Genomic DNA, 21,410 nt, shown 5'->3' with positions numbered 1-21,410 from the left:
CTGAAGGCAATGTGAGTTTGGATCACCAGCCCTATCCTAACACCCTCATGTTGCCAAGAAGGAAATTTATCCAGAGAAAATAGAACAAATTACTTCTATGGCTCTGGTAATGCTACATAATAAAAAAAAACCTCAAAAGCTCAGCTACAAACAACACTAAGCATTTGTTTTGCTCATGTGTCTGGGGGTCAGCTGTGTTCAACTAATCTAGGCTGGGTTGGTCTGGGGTGACTTGGCTTTTCTCCACTTGTCACTTATTCTCCTTCTAGCACCAGCACACCAGCAGGCAACTTCTTCTCAAGGCAATGACAGAAATGGAAAAGATCAAGGGGGAGCACATGAGCTCTCTTAATATCTAGGTTCATAGCTATCATGCCTTCACATCTGTCTCTTTCAAGTGGGCAAAGCAAGTCATATGGCTGACCTAAAGTCAAAGGAATGGGGAAACGTGCACTGCCTCTTTAATGGGGCGACCTTCCAAAGCATATCATGGATGGGAGCAGGGGTAAGGTTAAATAATTAGAGCCAGTAACCCAATCTACCACGGAAGGGGTAGTCAATCACCCATTGCACAGTCTCCATCAAGCCTAACCTCACTCATTCATCTTCCATTTCTGCCCTGGAGCCATCTTATTTGGAGGCAGCTGGTCTAATCTCATGACACAGATAAGGAAACTTGAGCAGAGCCAACAGAATCAGAGCCCTGAGAAGAACCTGCCTCTTAACCTAGTGTTCTTCACTTCTCATTTTGATGACAGAGCACTATTATCTTACCTGTGTGAAATAAAATAATTCCTCATAGTTTTTGCCAATAGAATTTCGTATTTGGAAAGAGCTACATTAAAGCTTGAAAGGCATTACATAACTGGACTACAAATCCTTCATTAGGATGAGTTCTAAGTATTCAAAGCAATCTCCTCCTTAATAATTCTCAGAGTCTAACTGCACCTTATGTGGAAATATGGCACTAGAGACCTCCATTAGGGAAAAAAAAGAGCTTGCTACAAATTAGACGGCATTATTTACTTTAGGTTGGAAAATCTCAGCAGGCTTCCCTTTCAGAATTGTAGTTTTTCTTGTTCTCTGCTTCTAAGACTTGATACTTTTAAAAAACACTATACTCAAAAAGCTCATAAACCATTGAATCGCCAATGAATGAAGAAAGGAGAAACAAAGCTTAGTAAATGAATTTTAGCATGTTAATTTGGAAGGTCATTAATCAATGGCATGGGGATCCCTTAATTCCTTACAAGGGAAGATCCACTCAAACAGAAGCTCCTTTTTCCTATAGCAAGAGTCCCTGCACAGCCCTTCCTCCTCTCCTAGCCTGCAGGGGTGAGCAGTCCCCCAAAGTCCCCCGAGCTCTGTTTGCTAAGCCTAGAGGCAGCCCCAGTACCCAGCTCCCAGGGTTTTTCTAGGACCCAACCCTTGTAGCTTTAGCTTTCCAGAGGCACTGTTGTCACACAGGCAAAATCAACCTCCCACCCCACAAAATGAAGAGGCACAAATGTAGAAATCAGAAACCAGGAAGGTGCCAGCAGTTCACAAGACCTAAAGCTTCCAAAAGCACCTGCAGTCCCAAAGTTCACCACACGGACCACTCCCCAAACATGCTCACACACCTCACTGTGTTCAAATCCTTTCCATCCCTTGACCTATGATACTTCCCCAGCCTGATTTTGTTTCCTTGAGGAAAGGTAGACTGCGGAGGAAGGAGAACAGACAAATGGGAGTCTCTATATCTCTCCTCCCCTCCTTCCAAGTCTAGAGTAAACTATTTTTCTTTCTCTAAAATCTTTCCTACCTATGATATAAATATTTTGTTGACAGCTTTGCTGGTTCAAGTCTTTCCACGTGAGCCAGCCAGCTGGGTCCATGCTATGGTGCCTCGCCCAGGCCCTGGCTCACACCTTCGTCTCCTGTGAGTACGTCATGATAACATCACCCTTCCCCAGGGAGAGTGAAGTGCATGGAGAAACAAAGCTCACCTAATAACCAGACATTGAAGAATTCCATAAGGAGTGCATCCCTCCATGAATGTCAACATGTCCAGCAGGGATGAGAAACAGGATTTCGAGATAAAGCACTTATATTATCTGCTTTCAAGGATTTAAAATCACTTAAACCACACAACCATGGTGAAAGTTTGCATTTTCATTTTGTAGACCAGGTGGGGCGGGGGCTTGAAGTTGTGAGGCACGAAGTCATTTGTTCAAAGTCACACGTAGTAAGGAGTAGAGTTTTTGTCATGGGGGTGGCAGTGGGTGGGTGGAGGAAGATCTTGGACCCTGCCAGGCCCCTTTGTCCTTGATTAAATACCACAATTAGAAGTCCTGTTAAATGATCCTTTCAGTGCCTGTAAATATATGTAAGGAATAAAATCAAAGTTCTCTCTCTCACAAAACGGTTGATCTTGCCATTACAAGCTTATGCTTTTGTTTGTTTGTGTGTCTGTCTGAGATGGTTTCTGCACATATTTTAAAGCTGTTTTGGCAGAGCATTAATACTGCCTGACTGTATTTTTCTACAAGAATTCTTTAGGACAAATTGACTGGTACCAAGAAGCTTGGAATCCAAGAGCAGAAGTTTCCAAAGTCTTGGTTTTGGATAATTTCAGAAATTGTGCCAATGTGTATAAAACCTGCCTTCCTCCAGACAGCGGGAGAGACTGAGGATGTGAGTGTGCGATGGGCAGAGTTCAGAAGGCTTGCCACACAGCACTTCCTGTGGTTTAGATTTCCATCTGTTCTTCAGCTGCCAGGGTGACGCGGGAAAAAATGACCAAGCTCTCTTGGGCATAGTTGCAATAAAACCCTCACCACTGCTTTTTCCTACTTTTTTCTACCATTAAAGATTAAAAATATACTTTTGCAAGGAAGGAGTAATAAAATATAAAATTTTGTGAATATGACAGTCTTTGTCCTAGTTTTTGGTCTAATGGGAAATTGTCTCTGAAAGCTAACCACAGTCTCTATATCTTATAGTTATTTGGCATGCTTTATAAACGTCTTTGCACTATATGAATGCAATAAGCATTCATAAGCGTAATTCAGCTTTTTCAGCTTCAATTTGAAGGATAGCCATTGTTCTTTCATAATTTGTTTCAGGACTATCAAAGAAAGTTCGGGCAATCCATCTTGATATAGGATGCTTGAAATATTCCCAGTGTTCTGGGGTATAGTCTTCTGGAATTTCTACTAACCTCAGCTTCACCAATAAATACATTCACCAGAGTTATGCCAATTGCTACTGGAATCCCAGTCAACAAAATGTAGAATCTCATTAATTTCAAAAAATGTCTGTCATAGAATCCAGAAGTCTTGATGATAAACAGTCTTTTCCAGTGGTCTCCACTGTGTCGCATAGGAGCGACAGTCTTCAGAAAGTCACGGATGAGGAAGCCCCCCCGATCCAAGTCGAGTGCCAAGGCGGCGGGCCGGACAGAGCGGCCACTGCAGGGACCAAAGCCTGCTGCAATAGACACATGGCCTCCACGGCTACTATCTGTGTTGCTTTTAGCTAGAACTAGAAATCACATCAAGGCTCTGGTACAACAGCCACAGGAAACTAATAGACATAAAAAAAAAAAAAAAGTTTCCAAATAAGCTTTTTCTGAAGGCATGCTTTTACTACACCCAGAGACACAATACGTGACTTTTCAGGATCCTATCAATTGACTGGTACCTTACCAAGAGACATCACAAATCCCCTGGCTGGGCAGAGATGTAAATAATTCTTTAAAAACAAATGTTGGACTTTGTCATTTTTTTTTCTGTTGTAAAATCAGAACATCAGTGAGCAAAATCAATTGTAGAGCAGAAGTAATAAAATACTGGGGATATATTCTTCAAAATACTTGAAAATATTTTTTCATGTGATAGTAATATCTGCTTCAGTTGGATTTCAAGCAGTAGTGGGTAAGAATAGAGGATTTCCCCCAAACCATCTTGCCATATATTCATCCTTGATTTTTGATACTTGACAAAGAGATACTATCAATATTGATTAACTATCAATTTTAGACTATTGTGAATGTTTACTTTTAAAGCACATTGGTAAATATCTAAATCATGCCCTAAACTGTTCATTTAATTTTCAAAGGTTGTGATAGAGCTATCATTCTTAAATGATAGAATTCTGAAAGTCAGGAGTGTGTTCTTCCATACCACTATTTTTGCAGTTGAATTACAGCTTTATTTATTTATTCCAAAGTTGATGCCAAACTCTGATTTCTGACTCTCAAGGAAAAGAATAAAAGATACGGGTCTCTCTGAACTCCAGAGGAGACCAAGGCAGGTCTCACCATGACACACTCTCCTAACACTTAATAATTTTCCTTGACAACACCTGCCACAATTATAACTAATAATCAGTTGTGTAATTCTTTATATGATTTTCTTTCTCTACTAGCATAGGTCCCAGGAGAGTAGGATGCATATATACCTCATTTACCTTTTATCTTCAATGACTAACATTGCTTGGCTCATAATAAATATCTGTTGAATGAATGGATCCAATAAATGTATGATATTGTCATTGCTTATTGAGCTTCCCAAGTTATATGCTTAGCTCTGATATTAATTATTGCATAAATGGATGGGAAATCTGTGTCATATGGCATATCCCCCACTTGAGAATATGTCAGTCTTAATAGTACATTTATAAAACAACTTTATTTATGTTATTGGAACATTACAAGGAGGTTAAAGTCAGAAATATTGGGACTAGGTATTAAACACAATTGATAAAACATTACATGACATAGAGAATACAGCATCAGTATCTAGCACTGTGAATATTAAATTAACAATGTAAGCACCAGATAGGGATTTTTCACTTAAATAATTTACAACCTTATTACATCATAATAAATGAGAATGATATGGCTTTTTATTCATGTATATTGATATTAAGAAAAAGTTACTTTATCTGCCTTTAAGATACATAAACCAAGATCCCAAAGTAAAATATTTACAGATTATTGTAATCAAGTTCTGATCATGACAATATATATTAGTAACTACTCAATACATGTACATTGGATGAAAATGATATGTAAAGATACTGTGGAAGATACAAAGAAAAATGACATCCCTCCTGACACAAGGAGGCTAAAGTTACTCAATGTGGGAATGGTTCAGAAAATCAGCCCTAAGGGTACTACCCATCCTCCCTCCCCACTCCCCAAAGCCTTCCAACTCCTGCATACACCCGTACCTCCAACCAACCTCCCTCACTGCTAAATAAGCAGGGTCAGTTGGTCTGGTCAAGGAAGGAATCAGGGGAAAAGATGGCTTCAGCTGCAATTTGAATGATGGTTAGAAGTGAGATAAGCGGTGAGGAAATTCCAAGCCGAGGAAATCACTTTGAAACAAAGTTGCAGAAATAAAAAAACCGTAAAGCATATTGAAGATAACGAATAGGCCTATTGGACCATATGTCTTAGTAAGGGACATGCAGCAGAAGCTATTGGGATAATAACTTCTATCCTGTTCTACGTGCTGAAAAACTTTTTTCCCCTTTCTGCCCCCAGAAGTGTATCCGTTTTTTTTCCCTTTCAGGGCTGGCCTTGAAGAACAGCCCCACTCATGCTATTGAGGGATAAGCCGGAATTGCTCCACACTGAAAAGCTGATACCTGGACTAGAAACAGAAGTCTTACCCAGAAAGGGAGTGATCACTCTGAGACTGCAAAAATGACATGGACTTTCTGGAGGAATCATGTGAGGTAGCTCAGTGGCCCACTCCCAAGCCTCAGCTCTGCCTGATCACCCCTACCTCCTTCTCAACCCCCTTCTCAACCTTACAGTGTATGTACCACCTTTGTACCATGGCTGCCTTCTCCCCTTCTCTCACTCTTATCCTGGCTAAACCACCTTTGGAAGATCTTATATAATTTTGTAATTATTTCTTCTTTGAATGTTAGAACTGGCCAGTGAAGTAAACTGGACCTCAAACGTTCTGTCAAAGACTGATTCAATGAACTTACCCTAATGATCATAGGACTATTATGATTTCCTATTGTTTATTAAGTTTCAATAAGCTATATTTTTCCAGAGATCTTTCCATTTCATGTAAATTTTCTAGTTTCTGCCACAAGTTTTCTTATTAACTTTTTAATTTCTTCTGGTCATTAGTGATTTTCTGTTTGCTATATCTTCTAATAATCTACCACAGGCTTTTATTATAACCCTAATGTTAGCATGTGTCCCTTCTATTTACTTGATCAATCTCTCCAGAGGCTTATCAATTTTATTTTTTTCTCTTTAAAGAACTATTTTTGGCTTTATTAAGCCTCTTTATCATGTGTTTGTATTCTCTTTCATTAATTTGTGCTGTCACTTTTATTATTGCCTATCTTCTACTTTCTTTGGGTTAATTTTGCTATTGTTTTAAAAAATTTCTTGTAAAGGCTGTTTAGCTTGTTAATTTTTAGATTTTTTTAAATCAATATAAGTATCTAAGAACATATATGTTCTTCAAAGTGCTGATCTAACCCCAACTCACAAGATTTTATATTTAGTATATATGTCAAGCCCTGTTTGACACTATAATGTAGACTCATCAGTTGTAATTAATGTACCATTGTCATGCAGGATATTGACAGTTGAGGAGTCTGTGAGTTTGTGGGGATGGAAGTAAATGGGAACTCTGTACTTTTCACTCAATTCTGTTTTGAACCTAAAACTACTCTAAAAAATTTTTATTAAAAGAAGAATACATGGGCTTCCCTGGTGGCGCAGTGGTTGAGAGCCCGCCTGCCGATGCAGGGGACACGGGTTCATGCCCCGGTACGGGAGGATCCCACATGCCGCGGAGCGACTGGGCCCGTGAGCCATGGCTGCCGACCCTGCGCGTCCGGAGTCTGTGCTCCACAGCGGGAGGGGCCACAGCAGTGAGAGGCCCGCATACCGCAAAAAAAAAAAAAAGAATACATGTTTTGTAGTTGATGCAATGATCTCTAAATATATGTAGAGATATATAGATCTCTTTTGTTAATTACATTGTTCAAATCTATGTCCTTGCTGACTTTTTGTCTATTTATTATAAAACAACACACACTCACAAACACATATTTAACTTCAATTTTTCAGTTATCCTCACTCTCAACTACACATCCCACCATTATTGGAAGCAGAAGTTTGTGTTATGGCAATTTTTTATTAGTCTATGCCATTCTCCATTTCCTTCAAACAAACATTCATCCTGTCAAACTCCTACTCCGGCTTCAAGATCTTCCTTAAGGGTGACTTTTCCAAACTGGTTTCCTGACTGCCTAGCACAGCTAGTGACTTACGCTTTGTCACTCTGTATGGATTATCATCATACTCTTGTCACCTGTTATTTATTCCTTCAAGGGCAGAATTTTTCTATATCCAACACCTAAAATGGTTATTTCAAATACTGTATAGTAAACAAATGTTGGCAGCATAAATGGATGATAAAGTTCCTTTGGCAGAATTATAATGGGAAAAATGGGAGATTTGGCCAAACTCCCTCCAACCTAAATCCTCTCTCCTATTCATGTTGGCTTACAATTTTTCTGTGGTTTCTGACACTTGTGTTTCTCCTGCTCAGATACAGAATTATATCATTTCTAACTTGACTAAGCAGTCCCTGTTCCTGCTTCCTGCTCAGATTAGTGATGAAAGACCATGTAGAAAGGGAGGCCACAAGGAAAAGTCTGAAGGCAGCTCAGCAGACAAATGAGGCTGTCTCAGATGTTCCAGCCTCAGCAGAGCTGCTAGCTGAATTCAGCCTCATGATTGAACCCATCAGAAGAACTGCCCGGCTGATTCCAACCAACTGCAGAATCATGATAAATAATGAATCATTCAAACGTATGGACACCAATCGGGGAAAGCGGCGGAGGGGCGGGGGAGGTGGTGTGATGAACTGGGCAATTGGGATTGACATGTATACACTGATGTGTATAAAATTGATGACCAATAAGGACCTGCTATATAAAAAAATAAAATTAAAAAATTAAAAATAATAATAAATCATTGTTGTTTTAGTCCTAAAATAAATCATTTTAGGTTTTGGAGTGGTTTGTTATACAACAATAGATACGGGAAATACCACCATATCATTCTGGGTATTTGAAGCAAAAAGAAATGTAATAAGGAATTTAGTTTTACAAAATCATTGGAAAGGCAAGATGAACCCCTCCTGGACTATGGAGTCCAAGGTTACGGATACACCTCCTAACTGTGATCCAGATGTCAGGAAGCTTCCATGGCTACTACCGTAAGTGTTGTCACAACTGCCTCTCAAACCTCAAAGCTGGTGACTAAAAACTGAGTGCTTGAGTCTGCTTCTACCTACTCACCATCCCCCCCTGCCGCCACCGCGCCTTGTATCCCAGCCACCACAGCAGCTGCAAGATGGTACGCACGTCATTACTGCCTTCCAAATCTCTTACAACTGCTTCTAACTGGCACACCTTCCATCATATCCAGAACCCTAGATTCCAGAGACTTTGAAAAGCGTAGGTTCAGCTTTTCAAACTCAAAGACTGGAAGGTGCATGGAATGAATGGTGAGAGAAGTCTAGTATTCATGACCACAGTCCTCTGGCTCTGAATTTAGTCAGTATGACACACAGAAATGATGTAGGAATGGGAACACAGCAAATATGATTTCCCATTCTGGTTCTGATGTTTATTAAGTGTTTGAACTTGGTCAATCAGGAAACCCTCATCCCTGATTTGGAGGGTTTTTCAAGAACTCAACACGGCTTTCATAAAGTTCCTGGCAAAGTGCCTGGCACATAGTAGGTACTCAGTGATTGATAATGGTTATTATTAATGGAGGAGAGGACAAGTGAACAAAAAACTACAATACACAGAAAGTATTATTTGATCTTGTAGGAAAGACATCTAACAGATTGGGAGAGAGAAAAGACATCTTAAAGAAGGTGATTTTGAAATTTGAGATGGGCCAGGCAAAAAAAATGGCACAAAAGGGAATTCAATACATTGAGGTCTCTCTCTGGCCCCTTCCATAATTCTCTAGGTAGGACCATGACTCTGGAGGTTCTGTGCTTATTTCCAGAACACTTCATAAGAATGGGATTGAGTTTAATGTCATTAGCCTCTGATTTTCTCCCTTTCATGTTTCCAGCTTCATGGTATAGTACTGGAACAAACATTGGACTAGAAATATATCTGGGTAGCAATCCTACCTTTGCGACCAAGTAGTTTTATCAGCAACTGATCTGAGATACAGCACTTAGCTTCTGAGCTTTCACTTTCTGTAAACAAAACCTACAACTAAAAAAGCAAAAGCAAACAAACATGACTTAGATAATTTCTGTGACCACTTCCAACTTCGACAGTCTCAGAAATACCTAGATCCACTTGTCCCCAAGCATAGCCCAGTGGTTTTCAACAGTTGACTCACCATCCATATATCAGGCACTCTACCCCTATCCAAAATTGGAATCCAACAAGAGAATACGTATCCAGCAACGAGATGAAAGCTTACTTAGTAGATTTACATATTAACCACTAGGTTTGGCCTTCATAGATATACTTCATCACACTGATCAACATTGGTTGCATAAATGTTGGAGCCAATGAAAAAAAAAGGGGAGTAAAAACCTGGCGTCTTTATGAAATATGTTATTGATCTTCAAGAGTCATACTCAGACGCTTTCAAGTAGCTCCCATCCAAGCATCTCTTTAACAGAAGATAGGGTACTTGGCAGGTGTTAGGGAACAAGCTCTTTTTTAATGTGAGCTTGGAGCTTTGCGCACATGATGATGCTAATAGTACCCTTTTAAAATATACAAAAAGTACTTTGACTTTATTAGGATTTTTTTAGACTAGTTGCATAATCATTCTCCTATTGCTTTAAAAACTTTATAAAAATAGCTATTTTCTTCTTTTTGTCCCTCTAGCAAATAAACAAAGAAGGAGAAAGGGGAGAAGATTCACGATTAGCTCAGAACGGAAATACATTTTCAAGTCTATACATGAGAAAATGCTAGAAGATAAAGCTATGAAAAACCCTAATCTAGTCATATTAATAAATTCTAATGATCACGTGGGGAAGAACAAAAGCCCACTGACTTTCATTTGAATAGGCATCTTCAATACTCGTCAAACTGCCAATTTTGTTTCGGGCTTTGGAAACGCGTGCACAGTTTGCATTGTTTTTCTCCTTCTGCCTTCTCCTTTTTCAAAAACTGAGCTCTAGGCAATGGTGTTATATCTCTATTTCGCTTCTTTTTAACACATCAAGGGCGAGGGTAAAGCAGAGCATACGCACAGGAAATGGGTTAGTGCAAATGCAACTACACACCCAAACCACATGCCTGGGAAAAGACAGTGACAATGTTGGATAGACTTTTTTAAAAGAAAAATTTCCTGGAAATAAAATAGTTTCTTTACATCAATTATATGCACCAAAAGCATGTTTTCTCCAACTGTCTTCAACCCACCTAATCAGGGTATGGAATTAATGCTTTGAAAAACTTTATAAGCATAGATTAAATATTAGTATGTTTCTTTCTGAGGCTGCCTATTAGGAAAAAAAACATATCCTTTATCTCTTTTAAATAACCACTTGGTATTTGTTGGGTGTATATTTGGTGTAACATTCTTTTAACTAGATGAAGAAAATGGCAAATCATGCCATGACTTCTGATTACTGTTAGCAACATCCAATAGTGAAAACAACAAATTATATATATACATAAATATTTGACTTATATCCAGAATATATAAATTAGACTTTAAAATGAATGAGATAGGCTGACAACCTAATTTAAAATGGGCAAAAAATTCGAATAGATTTTCTTTCCTTTTCTAATTCAGAGTTTCTCTCTTAGGAATTTGCCTATTTGAGGTATTTTTCTTGTCAGTTGAGATCTTTGTATATTAGAAATATTTGCCTTTCTTGTTTATTTTTATTATAAACATCAACCCAGTTATGTTTGCCTGTGGCTTTTTTATTTTTTCTTTTGCCATAATGAAAATTTAAGTTTTTCTGTATTTAAATATTACTATTTTGTCCTTCTATAATATCTGGGGTTCCTGTCTTGATTAAGAGAGTTTCACCCTATTAATGAAAGAATAAACAGTAAAACATAGTCAAATTAATAAAACTCAAGGCCAGTTCCTTGAAGAGATTAATATAATAGCTAATCCCCCTCGAGAACCCAATTAAGGAAAAAAAGAAGAAAGTAAGAAATTCAAGATTAAGAATGAGAAAAGACTGGATAAAAAAGAACAAATTAAATGTCAGTAAAAAGAAGTGACACAACTGAGTTAGTCTCTTCAACTGGTCAATGTTATTATCAAAAAGGAGGAGGAGAATGGTTTTAAATTAAAGACTTAAGAGACAAGACAACCAAATATCTTCTATGATTAAATTCTGGATTCGGCAAATCAGCTATAAAGTGTTTGGGGAACAATTGGAGAAATTTGAATATGAACTGGATGATAAAAGTTATTAAAAGATTGATTTCAGTGTGTTAAATGATATTGCAGTTATGTGGGAGAATGTTTTTACTCTTCGGGAGAGAAATGCTGAATTGCTTAAAGATGTAGGGTTATGATTTCTCTAATTTAAATTGGTTAACGATAGCTGGGGGTTATATGGGTGCTCACTGTATTCCTTTGAAACTCTTTAGGCATGTTTAAAATCTTTATAATAAAATTAAAAAGCATACAGGATGGGGGAAAATACATAAATTAATGCTACGTGCAATTCTAAGGCAAAATGTTTTTGAAACCTGGAAAAGTGGGTGCTATTCATTGTAAAACACAAACTATTAAGAATTAAAAGAAGATGTGTAAATCTTGCCTAGACCAATTACTATAGAAAAGATTTGAAAGTGACTATAGATCGCCCCTTAAAAAAAAATGCACCAGGACCAGATGGCTCCACAGCTGGATTCTATTCAACCTTTGGAGACCAAATGATCCCAATGTTTTAAAAATTACTGTAGGCCATGGAAGGGGACAGCAATTGCTCCAATCCACTTCAGGAAGCTAAAGAAATCTTCCTGGCAAAATGTAATAAAGTCACTTCCACAAAAGAAAAGATGACCAGTCGCACTCATGTATAGAGCTGCAAAATTCTCAAAGAAATAACAGAAGACAGATTCCATTTCATGTTGCTCTCTTTAAAAAGTAAAAGAAATAATTATGTTATAATTTGTTATATAAGGTGTATTTCTGTGAGAATTGTGAATGCCTGGAGTAATCAACATATTGAAGAATAAGAGAAGGGCACTGAAATGCCTAGAAGAATAATATAAATACAGGGTTTAACTATGCACGTAAGAAATTGAAAAGTTCCCATTCTATGTTTACTAATCATTTCCTTCTTCCTCATATCAAGCCAAAATCTGCCTCTCAGTAATTTTTACAGATGGAGAAATAAAGGTCCTGGGACATTAATTCCCTAAGGCCAGACTACAAATTAAATCCAAAGCAGGATAGAAAACCCAGAGACTGGTTTCCCGTCCAAACTGTTCTTTCCTTTCAAGTATGTGCCTCTCTTTGAGATATGCCCCAAGGATTCTGGTGGACTTACAGTGCTCTGCATGTGGCGTGTGGGCAAAATATACAGCCCAGCAGAGAGTTTCACATTCAAATCACATTATGTTAAGTGAAATTTTCTTCCAAAGAGTGATCTGTCTTCTAAACACAGTAAAAAATCCATATCAAATTTAATTCCTTTGCCCATAAACAACATGGAGGCACTCAGCTTTGTCAAATGGCTCTAGCTCTGGCAAAGACTAATGCATGCCCATAAATATCACACCTCTCAAATCATATTTTCCTTGCTGCTTTTTAATATTCCCTTGGCAAGGTGAAGAAAAATGTACCTTATGAAATAGGATTCAGCCAAAAAGCCACTGGAAATAAATTCAATTGTTTAATTTTTATCTTAATATTAGAGAACAAAGAAATGTTTATGGCAAAGTATTTTTCTTATATTTTGGTTTGCGATTCTGATACTTTATTTACTTATTGCTGAATAGGACAAATTTTATACTTTCAATAGCCAAATACAATTATTTTAATTTACCCACCCCAATCACAGTCACTACAGTGTCATGGCAAGTCACCTACTTCTGTGGACCTCTTTTCCTATTATAAAAAGAGGATAAATGTACTTTTCCCTAGGTAGGGAACTAGGAAGGAAGTCTTGATAATATCACAGAATAATTTTAGCTTAGACCTTTGTACCCTAAGCCTTTTTTTATTAATTAGCAAAATGCTCCTCCTTCTAATTTCAATGTTATTAAATAATCTCTCAGCTTTATCTTACGGACAATGGGGGCAATGTTTCATGCTTCATCTGCCTCTTAGGATGAATTATTTTAAAATCAAATGAAATAGTGACTATATTTTGTAAACTGTGTAACATTAGGCAAACTTGAAATGGTTAAACCTTGAGACAGGCTGACGGCCAGGCTGACACCTATAGTTCAACAGACTTGGTATCACTTAGGGAAGGTGGCTTAATGCCATGGAATTAGTACAAGGGGTATTGTCCCAGTTTCTACAATCCCTGAGTACCAAAACCTGGACTCACACTCAGGTCTTCAGACTCCTGGACTAACAACTAACGGAATTTTCACACTATTGCATCTCTAGATACAGTAAAGATAGTACAGTTTTCACGTTTATACTTATTACTGCTAAAGTTCCTGAGAGCTTTCCTCACTCATAAGACTAATGTAATCAGCCCTGGGCAAAGTCATGGAGAAGGATGATAGGAGAGGACTATTGACAATTTCACTTTTCTAGTTGTACAGAGCTTCAAACTGTACCAGGGCAGGTAATCAGTGCTTACTGCAACTTAAGAAAGCCATTGATGCTTTTGAATAAGGAGGGAGAGTACCTGAGCATTAAAGAAGGAAAGGAAGGCAGGAAGGAAGGAAAGAAGGAAGGAAGGAAGGAAGGAAGGAAGGAAGGAGGGAGGGAGAGGGGGAAGGAGGGAGGAAGCACCAGAAAATGCCATATTATTGAGACGAATGTTTTCAATCTTAGAGCTTTAAGAATATAAAATATAAAATGTTAATACAGGTCCTATCTGAGAGACTCCATTTCCAGAATATTACTCTCCACCCCTCACTAGTGTTTTATGTCAGTTTCTCTATTTGAAATTAAGTTATCTGAAGGCAGAGACCATTTGCTTTGCTCCCTGCCCCCAAGGCTGAGGTTGAGATCCTGTCCAGAGTTGAGAGTCCATAAATGTCTACTATTGAAAGTGGGGTCATTTCTTTCTGATTAAATGGCTTGGTCCATGCCAACTCAAATAAAGAGGAGAATTAGAACTTGATAAAACTTGATTGCAGGCTATGTGTTCTAAATACTAGAAAATATGGAACAGTAAAAGATTGAATTTAAGGTCATTGAACAAAATTTGTCACTTCATGACTTTTTTTAACTTTAAAAATTTTATGAAATCTGTAGTTAATACCTTTTGTCATTTCATTGTAACTTCTTTTGTAAAATATTATTTTACTTATTAGTTTGTGAATAGGTTATTACACATGTGATACAGAATCCAAAAAGCACACAGGGTGTATATATTAACATGTATATTAGTATATATTGACACTCCTGTCCGCCAGCTGTCAAGTTCCCCTTCCCAAAAGCAATAACTGTAATCTGTTTCTTGTGCAACCTCCCACACGATTAATTTTAGAACACTTTCACCATCCCCCAAAGAGACTGTGTACCCATTAACTGTCACTCCCCACTTTCCCCCAACCCACTCCAGCCCTGGTCAACCACTAATCTACTTTCTGTTTCTAGATTTGCCAATCCTGGGCATTTCGTTTAAAAAGGTATCATAAATGTGTGATCTTTCGTGGCTACCTTCTTTCACTTAGCATGTTTTCATGGTTCATCCACATTGTAGCACATACCAATACTTCACTTTTTTAATTGCCAAAAAATACTCCATTGTATGGATATACCACATTTTATTTATCCATTCAACTGGTGGATATCTAAGTTTTGTCCACTTCTTAGCTATTATGAATAAGGCTGCTGTGAACATTCTTGTATAATGCAACTTTTTATGTGAATATGTGTCTTCATTTCTCTAGGAGTGGAATTGCTGGGTCACATGGTAACTCCATGTTTACCATTTTATCGAACAGCCAGATTGCTTCCAAAGCAGCTGTGCCACTTTATATCCCTACTACCAAAGCACAAGGGTTCCAATTTCTCCACATCTCCCACATCTCCCCAACACTTGCTATTTTCCATATTTTCATTATGACCCTTCCTGTGGGGTGGTATCTCATTATAGTATCTCACTGTGACTTTGATTTGCATTTCTCTGATGACTAATGATATTGAGCACTGTCTATTTACGTATCTTCTTTGGAGAAATGTATGATCAAATCTTTTGCCCATTCTTCCATTGGGCTATTTGTCTTTTCATTGTTGTGTTACATTGCTTTCTTTGTTTTTGTTTTTTTTTAACTTTTGTTTTTAGAGCAGTGTTAAATTCACAGCAAAATAAAGAAAAAAATACAGAGATCTCCCCCTACCTCCCCACCTGTGAAACCTCTGCCATTATCAACATTCCTCCACCAGAGTGGTACATTTGTTACAACTAATGAACCTACATCGACACAGCATAATCACCCAAGTGCATAGTTTACATTAATTAGGATCGTCACGGCACTTTCATAGGTTTGCCTTTACAAAGCATCTTAGCCATGTCTCTCTAGGGAACTGAGAGATGGGTGACCAGCAAAGAGTCAGAGAATCCCAAATTAGCAGACCTGAAGTTATGTCTCTGCAGCAAAGAATGTGTGTGTCTATGCAGACACTCCGTACTCTACCCTTGAAATCCAGAAGGCAGCTTAACTAAAAGCTACATGACTGTCAAGGGCCGTTATTGAAACGTCCTGAGTGTAAAGGTCACTTACATTTACCCTCCTTCTCAGTGTGACCCATGGAGTGAACATCATACAGGGTAAGGGTAGGACAAATAGGTATCTGTTCATCAAATCCTCTCACACCAGTGCTCTGGGTAACCCCCTGAAGCTGGAGAAAGCGAAGTTTGTAGTAATAAAGGAAGGGCGAGTGATTTTCTGTTACTTGATACTGTTAAAGAATGTGTTGCGTGGGATCTCTGTGTTTTGAAGCAGCTCAGTGCCTTGCTTGTCATACCAAGGACACATTCTGAGGAATTTTCAGGTACGCCAGCCTTCCCTTCCAGCACACCTTTCTGTCTGTCTCTACCTCAGGCACTCAGCTCTCTGACTGCACCAGCCCATCTAACCCTTGGGAAAGTCAGCCGCAAATCAATATTACCGAGCAACTCCTGTGCGCCACGCAGTGTTCTGAAACCACGGACAAAGACTAGATACCTCTTCTTGGGAAGCTCAAGTTCTTTCAAAAGTGCTTAATGAATGATCTCTCTCAAGAAACTATGCATTTGAAAGCATCACCACAAGGCACACCTGTTAGAGGAGGGTGTGGCTGGAGGGAGATACTCCCATAGAGATCTTGTGGGTCACCACAAGGCAACCACCTACTTTGCTTACCCTTAAAGGTGACCTTGGTCACATATTGGGTACCAGCGTGAAAGCATATAATGCAAGACACAGTAGTTTGCTATGAAGGGTATAGTAGAGCCAACCAGTGTTTCATATGGCACTTCCCAAATCCTCCAGAGCCTCTGCCTCTCACGGTTTCTAAATAGAATGTGCTGAAATGATGCCACACCAGTACCTCTGGCTAACTGAATCCCAGATATCAGAGAGCTGACTCAAGTGCATCTATCAGCCATTTAAGAGTTCTTTATACCCAAACGCAACCTTGTGTTAAAACTATATACTGGCTTGGGAAAAACGTCAGCGTCACAGATTTACAAAAAGCTGTTAAGAAAAACCTAGAATACTTGGAGTGGCTGCCCTGAATCTCTTCAGACTGGCATCCTAGGGGCGGGGGCTGCTCTCCCCCACTCCCAGCCCCACATGGAGTTGGAGAACCACCCTGGGGTGTGACTCAGGATGAGAATTCTCAGAAGACTTCAATCAGAGAGCTGGGGACGATGTGCAGGCCAGATGCATGTGTGGCAAGAGTGGGAGAAGAAAAACAACCCAAGTAAAAGTCCACCCGCATACCTGACCCACACTACCTGGGGAGGTCACCGTCAGTTCTAGCCAGTTCACCCTGTGTGATACTCCCCAGCTTCTTACCTCACATTAATTACCCTGATTTATTGGTTTCTAGCTTGTATTATCTGAAACTCCCTTGTTCACGTACTTGTATTCTTTCATTAACTTGGTTAACTGCTGCCTCCTACCCCCAGCTCAAAAACCTCATCAGCCCCTCACAGCCTTAAGGTGGGGCTGGTAAATTCCCCCTCTTAGCCCAGTTTCCAGAACAACGTGGACTGGCACATAGTAGGCGTTTCATGAATACTGGCTGAGGCATCTATGAACTTGCAAGCTTATTCCAAGGCCCTGAGTGAGGACTTTGGGCCAAGGAGACTTTGAAAGCCTGGCTCGGGAGATGCTGCGGAGATCCCAGCCACCAGACCCTTTATAAGCCTCTGATCCGATTCCAAGGCTGGAAGGGCGAACTGAGCTCTGCCCGCGCCCACTCGCCAGCCCCGGAAAGTCGGGGCGAAACCAGCGAACGCGGCCAGAGCTCCAGCCCCGCAAGGAGCCTCCAAATGGGCACGAGGGCGGTGGGCAGGCCCCGCCCGGAGCCCCGCGGCCGCCGCCGCCCCGCGCCCCTCCCCCGCCACACGCCGGTCCCGGGGGCAGCGGGCACAGCCGCGGGTGACCGGCTGAGCCCGGGGGTTGGCGCGGGCTGGAGCCGCCCCACGCGCGTCCCGCGGCCCCCGCTCCAGAGGCGCAGCAGCCGGGCCGGGGCCGCCTGCCGAGTTGGCCGCGCGCGCCCGCAGGAGCGCAGAGTTTGGAAAGTCGTCGGGAAGCTTCGGCGGAGCGCAGCGGGTGGGGGGTGTCAGAGAGAAAAACCCGCCTCTTGCGAGGAGAGCGAGGAAGGGGGGGTGGGGGGGAGAGGCTCCGAGTTCCGCTTCCTGAACGGCGGTGGGTAGAGGAGGTCGGCGCCGGCGAGGGCGGCGCGACGCGCGCTCCGGGCCCGCGACGGGCGATGGCCAGCGAGCGGACCCGCAGGTTCACCCGGAGCCTGCTGCGACCCGGGCAGGCGGCCGAGCTCCGGCACAGCGCCGCGTCCGCCGCCGCGGTGGCCGTCAGCAGCCGGCAGCAGCAGCGGGTGAGTGCCGCGCGTCCTCCGCGTCTCCCCGTGCGCCCCGGGCTGCTGGGGGCCCGCGCGCGGCCTCCCGCAGCCCTCGGCGCCCCGTTCCCTGCCGCCCCCGGCTCCCCCGCTCCCGCACGGCCTCCCCCGCCGCCTCGCCCCGGGCCGCCAGCGCCACCTCCGCGAGGCAGCGGCACCGACGCGTGAGGACCGGGGCACGTTTGGGGACCGGGGACACTCAGAGGATGAGCCGCGCGGGCAGCAGAAGCGCAGCGTGGGAGAGGATGTGCCTGGGTTTGGGGGTGTGAGGAGGTGACGGGAACGCATCGCGAGCCCCGTGGGCGTTAGAGTGTGGGGTGCCAGAGACCCGAGGGGTGGGGAGTCTACGGAGCGGAACGCCTCGGTCCTCGGGTCTCCGCGCCCCCTTCACCCCTGGCGACTAGGGCGCAGGAGGAGAGGGTGTGATCCGAGGTCCTCGCCCGGGCTAAAGCTGGGGGAACCTCTCCTGAACGCTCTCGCATAAATTAATGCACTTCTCACCCCCCTCCCTCCACGGGGTAAAAACCCACAAACCGCTTTATAGGAGTCCAGAAAGGGCTGAGGGAACTAGACTGGAGGAGACATGGGTCGTTAAGTATCCAGTGGTTTCTGGTATTTTTCTAAGATGTTCGCAGGGTCCTCCCGCCAACTTTACTGGTTACTTCCTTATTGAAACGCCTTCTAAGAGAGCTGGGTGATTTCCGCGGGAAATCCCTGGGGCAGCAGCCAGACGTTCTCATCTGATGCCCAAATCATATCCATACCTCCCCAGATGTTCGTAAGTTCCAGGAGGTGTCACACTCCGGGTTGGAAGTGTCAGGAGGAAGAAAAATGAACTCTTGTGGGAAAGGGAAGCGAGTGGGAACAGACTTAAAGCAAGACTTGGGTTCAGCAGCGACACTCTTGGCCTGCCTTTGCTGGACCGGAATCCCACGGTGTGGGTTTCATTTTACTTTTTGCCAGGAAATATCATTAGGAATTAAACGGCTTCTTTTAAGAGTGTCAAAGAAAGTGTTACTCTTGCAAGTCACCCATCAGGAAGGAGCCAAGAGCTGCCCAGAGCCAGTTCCCACAGCCAGGACTTTTCTCTAAAGCCAGAGGTTGGAAAGTTGAACAGAACGGAAGCTAATTGCCTGGCAGAGGAAGGAGGCTTCAGATGCCCAAGAGGGTGAGGGTGATTGGAGTGTGAAATGAGTCAGGAGTCAGTGGCCAGGGTGCCTTCTCTTTCACTTACCACTGGCTGCAGTCTGCAGGTACCCAGAGGGCATTTCACTGTTAGCAGACCCTGTGCCAGGGGCTGCCCTGGTCCTGATATCAGCATGCACATTTTCAAGGCAGGAAGGATAATCGGGTCAAAAAGAACATTTGAAAAAAAGGTTCAGCTGGAGTAAAAATAGAGATAGTAAAATCTTCAGGCATGCATAGAACATAATTTTTACTTTGAAATGATTATTCAGGATTGTGGCTTTGTCATTGTCTGCCATTTGCTTTAAGATAACTTTATTTTGCAGTTGATTCATTTTACCAAATCTCAGTAATGAGCTGGTAGACAAGTGCACAGAAATAAGTAGCATTCAATTGGAATAAACCACCCTAAATGTTGTTTTTGATTTTTGTTTTATTTTTAATGGGGTTCTCCGAGAGTTTTTGGAGCACTCGACTTTTCTCTAAAGAATATGTATCCTAGGTACCTTTGTACGCAGACACACGCATTACTTTCTCCAAATTGATGTCAGATTTGAAATCCTAGGGTATCTTGTCAAAATGAATAAGCCCAATGTCTTAAAAAGAGTTGGGGGAAGGGGTGATTCGCTGGGAAAGGTGTCCCTACCCCCCTCCCCTCACTTCAGCACCGTGGCCAACACTCTGGAGCCAGCTTTTGCCAAGACATATCAAAGGATCTTACCCATCTAGTCGGGCAGCTTGGGCAGCGATTTTGGCAGCGCGGAGTCATGTGCCTGGCATCCGTCCCATCAGTTAACTCGTAAAGGGAAACTGGAAAGTAATGCATTCTCTGAGTTGGCACCCAAACTCAGTGGGATTCTGTGGGGCAGGGCATCCCTTTTGAACCTAAAACCTTGTAATTGGACTGTGCAGTGAAGATGAAGCTTAGCTTACATTGATCCACTTCCTCAAGACTCTTTGTGTTTGTTGCTTCAAGTCCTCAAATCCTAGTTGTCAAGGGAGAAAATGAATAGTCTGGGGGAAGAAGATTATGGGTAGCCCACTTCAGTACAGGAAGTGGAATAGTGTGTATTGGAGCAAGCTGTCATCTACTGAAAAAATATTTGAGACACACTAGAAAGTCTTGCTGAGAAAACCTGTTTCACTGCTGGATTCATACAGTACCCTTTCTGAAATCTCTCTTTCGGGGACTGAAAATATAAATACAAAAAATATATAAATATATATAAATACATATATATCATACAAACATACACATACTAGGACAGAAAATCTTCAAAATGTGTTTGGATTATGGAGATCCGAGAACGAAGACATGCTGAGTGAGGGCATTTACCGGGGGTCCTACTTTTAGGCCAGTTGCTGCAGAACGTAGAGGTGGATTCCAAAGCAATCTTGATTTTAGTTTTAGCCCAAGGCACTGTAGTAGCTCATATGCAGGTAGACTCCTAGTGAGGCCCCACCTTATTTTGCATTCCTCTTAAGAATAATAATGGAAAATTATCTGCACTCCCAAGTTCATTGCAGCATTTTACACAATAGGCCAGAGATCCCATTACAATGGATATATAATATTCATTGGGGGTGTGTGTGTGTGTGTGTGTATACACACACACAAATTATTTAACCTTAAAAAAGAGGGAAATAGAAGGAAATCCTGCCATTTGTGTACATTATATTAAGTGAAATAAGCCAGACACAGAAAGACGAATACTACATGAACTCACGTATGTGTGGAATCTATAATGGTAAAACTCATAGATGCAGAGAGTAGAACAGTGGTTGCTGGAGTGGGGAGGGAAGCAGAAGGGGAAATGAGGAGACGGCCATCAAAGGGTGCAGACTGGTCACCTCTGCACGATGAATGAGTTCTGGAGCTCCAATATACAGCGTGGTGACAATAGTTGAAAATACTGTATTGTACACTTGAAATTTGCTAAGAGGATAGATTCTTTTTTTTTTTTTT

General features: G+C 41.5%; 1 protein-coding gene and 1 pseudogene across 4 annotated transcripts in view; one reads left to right on the top strand and one right to left on the bottom strand.

Annotated features, from left to right (window-relative positions):
- Positions 1–3,036: 3,036 nt before the first annotated feature.
- LOC102977759 (NADH dehydrogenase [ubiquinone] 1 beta subcomplex subunit 5, mitochondrial-like) lies at positions 3,037–6,000 on the bottom strand (annotated as a pseudogene).
- A 12,054-nt stretch (positions 6,001–18,054) lies between these two features.
- DOCK10 (dedicator of cytokinesis 10) overlaps positions 18,055–21,410 on the top strand; it is a 284,533-nt gene continuing 281,177 nt past the window's right edge. For all 4 annotated transcript variants that reach the window (XM_024124566.2, XM_055090256.1, XM_028482208.2 and 1 more), the window contains exon 1: positions 18,055–18,238. In XM_024124566.2, the coding sequence (XP_023980334.1) occupies positions 18,116–18,238 (123 nt within the window). In that variant the 5' untranslated portion in view covers positions 18,055–18,115. The remainder of the gene's footprint in view (positions 18,239–21,410) is intronic.

The sequence above is a fragment of the Physeter macrocephalus genome, chromosome 2 (assembly GCF_002837175.3).
Source record: "Physeter macrocephalus isolate SW-GA chromosome 2, ASM283717v5, whole genome shotgun sequence".
NCBI classification, from domain to species: Eukaryota; Metazoa; Chordata; class Mammalia; order Artiodactyla; family Physeteridae; genus Physeter; species Physeter macrocephalus.
Note: the sequence above shows the minus strand (reverse complement) of the source record. Positions and strands in the feature narration are given on the sequence as shown.